The 12,125-nt window shown below is 39.2% G+C and overlaps 1 protein-coding gene across 1 annotated transcript; it reads left to right on the forward strand.

Annotated features, from left to right (window-relative positions):
- The first annotated feature begins 79 nt into the window (after positions 1-79).
- On the forward strand, positions 80-11,419 carry LOC130918442 (artemin). Its single transcript, XM_057840135.1, has 2 exons — positions 80-4,736; positions 7,722-11,419. The coding sequence occupies exons 1-2, from the start codon at positions 4,565-4,567 to the stop codon at positions 8,093-8,095; spliced, it is 546 nt and encodes a 181-aa protein (XP_057696118.1). The 5' UTR covers positions 80-4,564; the 3' UTR covers positions 8,096-11,419.
- Positions 11,420-12,125: the final 706 nt, after the last annotated feature.

Consider the following 12,125-nt stretch of genomic DNA (forward strand, 5'->3'; position numbering starts at 1 on the left):
ATTTTGCCATTTGGCATTTTTTTTTGCCATGTGGCATTTTTTTTTGCTGTGTGGCCAAATGGATTTTGCCATGTGGCATTTTTATAGCCATGTCGCATTTTTTTTTGTCATGTGGCAAAATTGATTTTGCCATGTGACATTTTTTGCCGTGTGGCAAAATGGATTTTGCCATGTGACATTTTTTTTGCCATGTGGCAAAATTGATTTTGCCATGTGGCAAAATGGATTTTGCCATGTGACATTTTTTTTGCCATGTGGCAAAATGGATTTTGCGATGTAGCATTTTTTTCTTTACCCTGTGACATTGTTTTTTCTATGTGGCAAAACTGATTTTGCCATGTGGCTTTTTTTCTGCCATGTGGCCAAAATGGATTTTGGTTTGTTTGTTTGTCTGCCATTTAATATGAATGGAAAATTTGGACATGCATACCTTTCAATGGCATAGCCTGAATTGAGTGCCGGTAGAGTGTCAATGCCCTGTAATGTAAAGTGTATGGTCAAAAATCACAGCAACACATGTTTTTCTTCCATTTAATATGAAAAATTTGGACATGCATAGCCGTCAATGGCATGGCCTGACTCAGGTGCCAGGTGAATGTCAGTGCACTGTAGTGGTAAGTCTGGTCAAAAATCACAGCCACATGTTTTTCTGCCATTTAAAATGAATGGAAATTTTGGACCTGCATAGCCATCAATGGCGTGGATGTGCGTGGCCTTCAAAAATGCCATTTTCCGGAAAAAAAAAAAAAAAAAAAGCCACAAACCAAATCCATTTTGCCACATGGCAAAATCAATATATATACCAGTAGATGTGTATATGAATACAGCATGATTAAAAAAGAATGTGCCAAAACCATTGCGGTATATTAAAAATAAAAAACAATAACTATAGCTGGATACAAGTATTAGTATTAGGGCTGTCAAACGATTAAAAATTTTAATCGAGTTAATTACAGCTTAAAAATTAATTAATCGTAATTAATCGCAATTCAAACCATCTATATAATATGCCATATTTTTCTGTAAATTATTGTTGGAATGGAAAGATAAGACGCAAGATGGATATATATATATTCAGCATGCGGTACTTAAGGACTGTGTTTGTTTATTAAAACAATAAATCAACAAGATGGCATTAACATTATTAACATTCTGTTAAAGTGATCCATGGATAGAAAGACTTGTAGTTCTTTATGAAAAATGTTAGTACAAGTTATAGAAATTTTATATTAAAACCCCTCTTAATGTTTTCGTTTTAATAAAATTTGTAAAATTTTCAATCAAAAAATAAACTTGTAGGCCGCCATTGTAGATGGCAATAATTACTTACACTATAAAATCAGTCGCACCCAAGCGCCAGCAGAGGGCAGCAAAACTCCGCAAAACACAATTAACAAGTGGGCCTTTCATTCCTCTGTCATTTAAATCTGTCTGAGCTGGGCCAAGTGCGTTAATTGCGTCAATTTTTTTAACGGGATTATTTAAAAAAATTAACGCCCGTTAACGCGATAATTTTGACAGCCCTAATTAGTATATAACTTTTTTTTTTTATTGCATGCTTTACAAGTGCTCAATGTGACCACCAGCAGCAGCACGACAACATCAAGCTGATATGACTTTTCATTTGTAATCGTGCGTTTGAAAAATTGACGGTGTCAAAGGACTTTTGCGCAATCTCTGTTATTAATGTGTTAACTGACAGCACTAATATATCACATTTTTGCATCGGGAGAAAATACTTTTACTTTTTACTTGTGAAGTCAATTTTAAAGCAAGTACGCTACTTTTGTAATTTTACTTCAGTCATTGTTTTGCCCTTGGATTTGTACTTAAGTTATAAAAAAAAAAAGTGAGTACTGTACTTCATCCACCACTTGTTGGGAATCCTTGATTCCAAGTCATAGGAGACACGTGTGAGGAATTTGTCGTCTACAACAACAAACGCGTAGAAAGGTGGGCAAAAAAAAAAAAAAGTCCTAAACGGCAGGTGTCCTCTATTATAAGAAGCTCCTTGACCCGGGAGACAGAAGGAGGCTTTGTTTTGGGCTTTGCTGGTGGTCCAGCATAGCTGTCTGTCTCTCCAAATACTTATTTTATGCCCCAGGCCACATTATGTCTGGTATGCACAATTCATTCATAAATAATGGATTAGCAAATGAATTATAGTCCAGTGATCATTTTACATTTAAAAAAATAAGTAAAAGCTCTTAAGTTATTGGCTGCCATTGATAGCGCCAGATGTCCAATCCATGAATTGATTGAGTCAAATTGGATTCGACGTCTATTGCCGTCAATGGCAGTGAAACATAATCACTCAGTGAGAACCATGGTATGTCAGTGGCAGTGAATGAGTTAAACGCAAAATATTTTTATTGTATTTTTTTTATTATAATTGTTTTTGGGGTTTTTTATCTGTTTTTATCACTTTATAATTTTTAAAAATGGGGGGATTAAACATTCTTTCATGGTATTTTAATGAAAAATATGCAATAATAATAATTTCATAAAAACAAAGGGAAAAAAATTATTCATTTTGTAATTTTAATTTTTAAATTCAATTCAATTCAATTCAATTTTATTTGTATAGCCCTCAATCACAACAGAGGTCTCAAAGGACTTTACAGAGGCAATATGATACACAATTAGAAATGAAGCAACAAAGATGAATAGATACAGTTCAAGTCCTGGGTATCCCCTATCCTTAAGACCCTCCATGCCGGCAAGGAAAAACTCCAAAAACTCCAGAGTCAATTGGGAGAAAAATGAGAAACCTTGGGGAGTACCACAGTCAGGAGAGATCCACTCCCAGGACGGATAGACAGGAACCCCAGAACGGCTAATGGAAATTAGCAAGCGAAATTATAGTCCGTAAAAATTTGATTTTAATTAAATTTAAAAATTATTTTTTATTGAAATAAAGAATATTTGGAAATAAAGTTAAAATTCCAAATGAAACGTTTTAAAATGTTTCATTTAAAAATAAAATAAATAATAACTATAAATAAAATACAGGAAATTATTTTGAAATATGTTCATATTATGATTTTTTTTTTTACATAGTTTCATAGTTTACATTTGCATTTATTTAGATTTTCATCAAAAAATTGAGCAAACATTAAAAACAATTTTTTGATTAATTTTTGGGATTTTTTTTATGTATTTAAAAACAATAAGGAAAAATGTAAATGTTTTAAAAATTATATTTGTTTTAATTTTGTATTATTATACAAATGATTATTTATTACTACTTTATGACCAAAAAAAAAAAAAAAGGTATTTATTATAGAAATAAAGATAATCCCCCAAAGGAAGAAAAAAAAAAGTACATTATACTGTATATATACAAAAAAAATAAAAACTTATTATGGAAAAGTTTTTTTTCTCTTCATATGTCATCCAAATGATTATTTATTACTACTATATGACCAAACAAAAAAAAGTTTTTAAGGAAATGAAATTTAGGTATTTATTATAGAAATAAAGATAATCCACCGAAGGAAGAAAAAAAAAGTACATTATACTGTATATATAAAAAAAATAAAAAAACTTATTATGGAAAAGTTTTTTTTCTCTTCATATGTCATGCAAAAGTTTGGGCACCCCAGGATATGTACAGTTGATACAAACTACAGATATACAGTACAAATATTTGCATGTGTTAAGAATATCAAATCCTCACCTTACTACGCATGCGCACAATCACGCACACACGCGCATTTAGTGCAAGCCTTCTCACCCGAGCGCGCGCACGTGAGTTCGGAGCCGCGTCAATGTTCTCCTGGAGCTCCTGGCTACGGCGGACAGGTAAGACGCCGAACCAATGACGTCACAACATTCGGGAACATTCCAAGCGCTGCAAGACTGCTTGATCGATCGCGATATTCAACTTTTCTCTCTGGACGTCAAAGCCAAGCAGTGAATTAACCCTTAAATGCTTTTTTTTAGTTGACATTGAACTCATTTCCGGCCATTAACAACAATAGACATCCAATTTATTGAATCCTTTATTGCGGGAATGATGATTTTATTTTTTTTAAATATAGGACAGTGTCTCAAACGTGTGGCCCAGGGGCCAATGGCTGCCCACGGGACATTTTTGACATCCAATGGTGTTACATTTTCCAAAGGGCATAATGATAAACAATAAACTGAAAAAACTAGGACGAATAAAGACATTAATTCCATAAAGTGTGGCATGTATTTTTTTTCAACAGAAATTTAAGTTTAAAATTTTTTGCTTTGTTTTATAAATCTTTCGTGACGACTCTTTGTCTGCCATTGACGGCAATAGGTGTCCAATCCATTTCAACAGTCTTGGTTAAAATCAAAGTGTCATCCATTGCCGTCAATATGTAATTTCAATACCATCTTTCCTCTTTTACTAACCACCACACATACTCTGTCCCTGGGAGGACCTTCATTCAATAGCCGTCGTAAAATATTAAGCGCTAGCGACCACGTGTCCGGTGACAGTTGAGAAAAGAGGCCTGGCAGGCTTTAAATGATCATGTTTCAGTGCCATTGACGGTGATACACGTCTAATCCATTTTGTTTGTGACAGGGGATGTTGTGGCTAATGACGGCGTTGCTAGCCTTGTCCGAGGACGTGTTGTCCGAGGAGGGCGGTCCGCAGAACCGTCTGGAACCCCCTCGGCGTGTCGTCGGGCGGACCCCAAGGAGGACTCCTGCGCGGGAGACCCGAGACCACGCTGACACTTTGTGGTTGGATGACTCTGGTAGGCCATCTTGACCTCGGATCAGTCTCTTTAATTCAAAATGGCTGACTCACTGTGTCTTTTCGGGCATAACTTCCTGAGACTTTTTTGCTGGTCTACTCATGATCGACACGCCTACCAAATTTGATGTTGTTAAGTGGAACTGTATTTAGGGGCTGAATTTTCAAAAGGCCTGAGCGACTCCTGGAAAAAGCTAAATTGAACTCAAAATGGTCTTTTTATTCCAAAATGGCCGATTTGCTGAGTCTTTTCGGGCATAACTTATTGAAACTTTTTTGCTTGTCTATTCATGATAGACACGCCCACCAAATTTGATGTTGCTGAGTGGACCTGTATTTGGGGACTGAATTTCCAAAAGATTAGAGGGACTCTTGAAAAAAAGCTAAATCAACCTTAAAATGGTCTCTTCAATCCAAAATGGCTGACTTACTGTGTCTTTTCGAACATAACTTATTGAGACTTTTTTGTTGGTCTACTTATGATAGACACGCCCACCAAATTTGATTTTGCTAAGGTTAACTGTATTTAGGGGCTGAATTTTCAAAAGATTTGAGCGACTCCTGGAAAAAGCTAAATTGACCTCAAAATGGTCTCTTCATTTCAAAATGGCCGATTTTTTGTGTCTTTTCGGGCATACCTTCTTGAGACCTTTGTGTTTGTCTACACATGATAGACACGCCCACCAAATTTGATGTTGCTAAGTGAAACTGTATTTAGGGGCTGAATTTTCAAAAGATTTGAGCGACTCCTGGAAAAAGCTAAATTGACCTCAAAATGTCTCTTCATTCCAAAATGGCCGCTTTTCTGTGTCCTTTCAGGCATAACTTCTTGAGACTTTTTTGTTTGTCTACTCATGATAGACACGCCCACCAAATTTCATGTTGCCTAGTCAAACTGGTTTTAGGGGCTGAATTTTCAAAAGATTGGAGCGACTCCTGGAAAAAGCTAAATTGACCTCAAAATGGTCTCTTCATTCCAAAATGGCCGCTTTTCTGTGTCTTTTCGGGGATTAATTCTTGAGACTTTTTTGTTTGTCTACTCATGATTGACACGCCCACCAAATTTCATGTTGCTTAGTCAAACTGGTTTTAGGGGCTGAATTTTCAAAAGATTGGAGAGACATCTGGAAAAAAAGCTGAATTGACCTCAAAAAGATCTCTTCATTCCAAAATGCTCGACTCCTTGTGTCTTTTCGGGTATGACTTCTTCAGAATTTTGTGTTGATCTATTCATGACAGACATGCCCACCAAATTCCATTTTGAGAAGTGGAACTGTTTTTAGGGGCTGAATTTCCAAATGATGAGATTTTGACTCCTGCTAAATGAACCTCAAAGTCCTCTCTTCAATACAAAATGGCTGACCCCCTGTGTCTTTCTGGGCATGACTTCTTGAGACTTTTTTGTTGGTCTACTCATGATAGACACGTTCACAAAAATTTCATTTTGGTCAGTGTAACTGTATTTAGGGGCTGAATTTTCAAAAGACTAGAGAGACTCCTGGAAAAAAGTAAATTGGCTTCAAAATGGTCTCTTTATTCCAAAATGACTGATTTGCTGTGTCTTTTCGGGCATGACTTCTTGAGACTTTTTTGTTGGTCTACTCATGATAGACACACCTACCAAATTTGATGATGCTAAGTGGAACTGTATTTAGGGGCTGAATTTTCAAAAGATTGGAGTGACTCCTGGAAAAAGCCTAAATTTACCTCAAAAAATCCAAAATGGCTGACTCACTGTGTCTTTCCGGGCATGTCTTTTTGAGACTTTTTTTGTTGGTCTACCAGTTATAGACCTGTCTACAAAACTTCATGTCGCTAAGTGGAACTTGCCTTAGGGGTTGAATTTTCAAATGATTGGCGCGACTCCTGGAAAAAGGTTGAATTGGCCTCAAAATTGTCTCTTCATTCCAAAATGGCCAATTTGCTGTGTCATTTAGGGGATGACTTCTGAGACTTTTTTGTTCGTCTACTCAAGATAGACATGTCCACCAAATTTGATGTTGCTAAGTGGAACTGTTTTAAGGGGCTGAATTTCAAAAGATTAGAGCGACTCCTGGAAAAAGCTAAATTGGCCTCAAAATGGTCTCTTCGTCCCAAAATGGCCGATTTGCTGTGTATTTTCGGCTCTGACTTCTAGTCTTTTTTTGTTGGTCAACTCATGACAGGCATGCCCACCACATTTCATTTTGGTAAGTGGAACTGTATTTCGCGGCTGAATTTTCAAAACGTTAGAGTGACTCTTGGGGAAAAAAAGCTAAATTAACCTCAAAGTGGTCTCTTCAATCCAAAATGGCTGACTCCTGGTGTCTTTCCGGGCATGTCTTCCTGAGACTTTTTTGTAGGTATACCCATATCAGACATACCTACCTACCAGATTTCTTATTGATGATTCATACTGGTTTGGGGGGCTGAATTTTCAAAAAATGGAAGTGACTCCTGTAAAAATCCTAAATTGACCTCAAAATTGTCATTTCAATCCAAAATGGCTGACTTCCTGTGTCTTTCCAGGTATGCCTTCTTCAGACTTTTTTGTTGGTCTACCAAATTTGATGTTGCTAAGTGGAACCTGCTTTAGGAGTTTTCAAAAGATTAGACACCCCTGGTTTCCCATGAACTGACCTCAAAATGATGTCCTCAATCCAAAATGGCCGACTTCCTGTGTAGTAATCTATCCACTAAGGAAGGGTTACAATGCGCTGGCATCTGGTCGCATCTTAATATAGGACTGTTACAGTATCTGGACTTGTCAAGGCCGGTCTCGGGTAAAAATAAGCAATGTCTTAGCCCACAGCATCCTGAGATCCTACTTGATCATCCAAGTAAATACTACAGCAGATCTAGTGTTTTCTGGATGATAAATTGTTTTGGAGTACGAGTCGAACTTACGTTAGACAAAGTAAAATTCAGAGTCGAAATTTTGAAGGGAAATACTGTCAATTCCGCCGAGCATTTTGCTGTGCTAAAATGTGTTACATTGTGTTTTTAGAAGCGTGGGTGCACACGGACGGTGCCTCGAAGAGGTGGCGGCGGTCCCTAGCGCCAACATCCAAACGGGGTGACGGCGGCGCAGGATGCCGCCTGGAGAAGCGTCAGCTACGCGTCCGCGACCTGGGCCTGGGCTACGACTCGGACGAGACGGTGGTCTTCAAGTTCTGCGCCGGCTCGTGCCGCGCCGCCCGCAGGAACTACGACCTGGCGCTGGGAGCTCTGGTGGCCCGGGGAGACGTCTCACCCCGGCGGGTTAGCCGCCGCCCGTGTTGCCGTCCCACCCGCTACGACGCCGTGTCCTTCATGGACATGCACGCTACCTGGAGGACTGTCCGCTGGCTCTCCGCCGGCGACTGCGGTTGCGTGGGATGAACACGCAGTGGCGAAGAAGTATCTTGCAAGACGGGGGCGAAGCCTTTTCGTCACCCTAACCTCAACAACACCCCCGTCAACAAGGCGTCTAGCAGAAGCTAACAGAAGCTAGCGGAAATTAGCTAGTTGGCTATTGATTTTTTAGCACATGAACTGAGCAGAAATGTCTGAGAGATGTTTACGTAACAACCATGTGCGTTATCTTTGGCGCTTTATTGTGACGTGCTTAGGAGTATCGTTAGCGCTTTGATATGAAGTATGGCCAGACACGCCCCGCTTCTGGAAATGAGGGGAGTCACCGCTAATTCCTCACTGTCACGTGGTCGATAGCTAACCCTATTCGTACCCTAAACTCAACCATGCTCCTGTCAAAGAGTTGTCTAGCGGGAGCTAGCAGAAGCTAAGTGGTTGGCTAATGAGGTTTTAGCACATGAACTGAGCGGAAGTTGGGAAAGTGCAAATCTGGGAGATGTTCACGTAACAACCAATGTGTGTCACCTGTGGCGTTTTGTTGTGACGTGTTTAGGAGTATCGTTAGCGCTTTGTCGTAAAATATGGAATATACACGCCCCCATCTGGAAATGAGGGTGTCACTGTTATTGCGCCGCTGGCACATGATCGATTGATAACACTGGTTGTAACCCCAAAACATCAACCATGCCACCGTCAACGAACCGTCTAGCGGAAGCTAGTAGAAGCTAGCGGAAGCAAGCTAGTTGTTCAATGATTTTCAAACAGGAGAACTTAGTGGAAAATTGTAAATTAAGGAGTTGTTTATGTAACAACCTATTAGCGCTTTGTTGACTTGTTTTAGGAGCATTGTTAGCGCTTTTTGCTATGTATAGCCAGACCTGACCCTTTTTCAAGACGCACCCCCACCTGGAAGAAGGGCTACACTGGTCTTGCGTCACTGACATGTGATCTAAAGTTAACCCTGTTCGAACGCTAACCTCAACAATGCTACGGTCAACAAGGCATCTAGCGCAATGTCACTAGTTGGCCAACAATTTTTAGCAGAAGAACTTGGTGTAAATTGGGAAAGTGCAAGTTTGGAGATGCTTAGGAATATGTTTACTGAACAACTAGTTTTTCACTGATACCGATACGAGACAGAAACCCTTTACGTTTGTTTTTTTAGGTGCTAAAAAGAAGATTTAGCGTAAAACTTTCTATGGCTGGCCAACTTATTAGGAAGTGCGCGTCCGAAGATTTTTCTCCCAGTTAACTGGATAAAAAAATAAAAATGACTGCACTAATGTTATTTTACGTGGAGAAAGCGATGTCTATCTTTTTAGCACTGCGCTAGCTCGCTAGCACATGTCAAAAGAATGCTCACATGGCAAAAAGAGAATAGCGAGGATAGCATGCTAGCAGGTCATATTGGGTGTGACATCTTCTTTTTGGAGTTTTTTTTTTTTGTCGGTCAGAGCTTTTTAGGACTGCGTTAGCCAGCTAGCACATGTTGACAGAACGCTCAAACGGGAAAATGAGAATTGTGAGTCTATGTAAAGCATGCTAGCAGGTCTTATTGGGTGTGACAGCTTCTTTTTGGAGATTTTTTAGTGGGTTAGAGCTTTTTAGCGCTGCACTAGCCAGCTAGAACATGTTGACAGAATGCTCACACAGCAAAAAGGGAATAGCGAGCCTATGGATAGCATGCTAGCAGCTCATTCTGGGTGTGACATTATTTTCTTTTTGGAGATTTTTTTTTGGCGAGCAGGTACTTTTTAGCACTGCGCTACTCAGCTGGTACATGTTGACAGAACGCTCACACGGCAACAAGAGAATAGCGCGCCTTTGCCTAGCATGCTAGCAGCTTATTCTGGGTGTGACATAATCTTTTTGGATATTTTTTTTTTGCATGCAGGAGCTTTTTAGCACTGCGCTACCCAGCTAGCACATGTTGACAGAACGTTCACCTGGCAACAAGAGAATAGCGTGCCTATGGATAGCATGGTAACAGCTCATTCTGAGTGTGACGTCATGTTTTTGGAAAATTTTTTAGTGGGCCGGAACTTTTTAGCACTGCGCTAGCCAGCTAGCACATGTTGACGGAACGCTCACACGGCAACAAGAGAATAGCGCGCCTTTGCCTAGCATGCTAGCAGCTTATTCTGAGCGTGACAATCTTTTTGGACATTTTTTTAGCGTGCAGGAGGTTTTTAGCACTGCGCTACCCAGCTAGCACATGTTGACGGAACACTCACATCGGAACAAGAGACTAGCGTTCCTATGGATATTATGCTAGCAGCTCATTCTGGGTGTGACATCCTGTTTTTGGAGTTTTGTTTTTTTAGTGTGCAGGAGGTTTTTAGCACTGCACTTCACAGCTAGCACATGTTGACAGGACGCTCACATGGCAACAAGAGAATAGCGCGCCTTTGTCTAGCATGCTAGCAGATTATTCTGGGTGTGACATCATCTTTTTGGAGATTATTTTAGTGTGCGGTAGCTTTATAGCGTTGTGCTAACCTGCAAGCGCATATTGACAGAACGCTCACACGACAACAAGACAATAGCACGCCTATGGATAGCATGCTAGCAGCTCATTGTGGGTGTGACATCATCTTCTTTTTGGAGATTTTTTGTGGGTGGAGCCAAGGCAGCTGAAAAACAAAGACAAATTAGCATCTCATTTCATTATTAAGCCTTTTCTGTCAGTTTTTGGTTGGATTTGTGTCCAAAATATGCTCTGCAATCATTTTAAAGTCACTTTTTGTAGAATTTCATAGTGGCATCAAGCAAAAAAACAACATTGAAGACCAAAAACACTTAACATACTCGAATCCTGACAGCAGTAAAACATTAGCACTAAGGTCAAGGCAAACATCTCAATGCCAATGACACTACAGTAGCCTTGTTTACACGACGGCACGCTGTTACGGGATGCCAAGACGAATATAGACGCGAACCGAGCGCTCCACAAAGAGAGTCTTTTCAACACGCTCTTTAGTTTTGGACGCGTTAGCGTTAACTCATTGCCTGCCGTTGACAAGGATAGACGTCCAATTTATTTAAGCTCGGGGTGGACGAATGAACAAATGTTACATTTAACAAATATACATCAAATGCCTGTACTGTACCTTTTAAGGGGCAACCAAAACAAGCCACAGGACATTTGTTTGTTCCTATTTTCATTTAGTTAAGATCTGATGATCATGTCATTGCATCTACGTTGGTTAAATCGCTCAAAAATAGAGCAAACACATCATCTTTTGAACATTTTTTGGTGTGTTTTTTGTGAAATGTGTGGGAAAATTGTGTTTTTGGTCTGGTTTATTTCAAAGCAAATTGTTTTTGTGACCGACGGTGTTGGTTTACAGATCTATAGTAAATTGTAATTGTTATTTTTTGTTACTTTTGTATAAGTTTTCTACACAGTAAAGTATATTTTAAAGTTTTACAGTTATGTTTTCATTTCTTGTTATGAACCCATTCAGGGTTAGGCCTGAAAAAAAGGAATTTTTGACCAAAAAAACAACAACCCTCGCCTGAGAATTCCACTGCTCTAAGATGGCCGCCAGTGTCAAAATTATGGTAAATACCACTTGTCGAGTTGAAAATTGCATCTGAACGCAAGTCTTATTTTATACTGAATAACTGGTAATTTGTTATGATACCAGAGTTTCCGAGTTGGGTGGACCTTTTATTTTTCAAAATGGTGGAGCATAAACAAGAAGTTGTGAATGGTAAGAAACTAAGATTTATCATCAATTTGGTACACATGGTTAAATAATAGTAAAATTAAAAATTAATAAATACTAAAATAAGAAAGTTAAAAAATTAAAAATATATACAAAAATGTGGAAATAAATACAAATTGTTGATTTGGGGACATGTCCTGTGGCCTATACTACGAAGCCGGTTTTCTGGCTTAGCAGGGTAACTTCGAGAGTAACTTTATCACGTGCGACGTAAGTTCGCGGCTATGCGAGACTACGAAAGGTGGATATGTTGGAACCGAGAAGTGTTGCCATGGCAACACACGCCACACGCCAAACCTGGTCGTGTCAGAGTTAGAGCTTGCTTA

Source organism: Corythoichthys intestinalis, chromosome 7 (assembly GCF_030265065.1).
Source record: "Corythoichthys intestinalis isolate RoL2023-P3 chromosome 7, ASM3026506v1, whole genome shotgun sequence".
Classification (NCBI taxonomy): Eukaryota; Metazoa; Chordata; class Actinopteri; order Syngnathiformes; family Syngnathidae; genus Corythoichthys; species Corythoichthys intestinalis.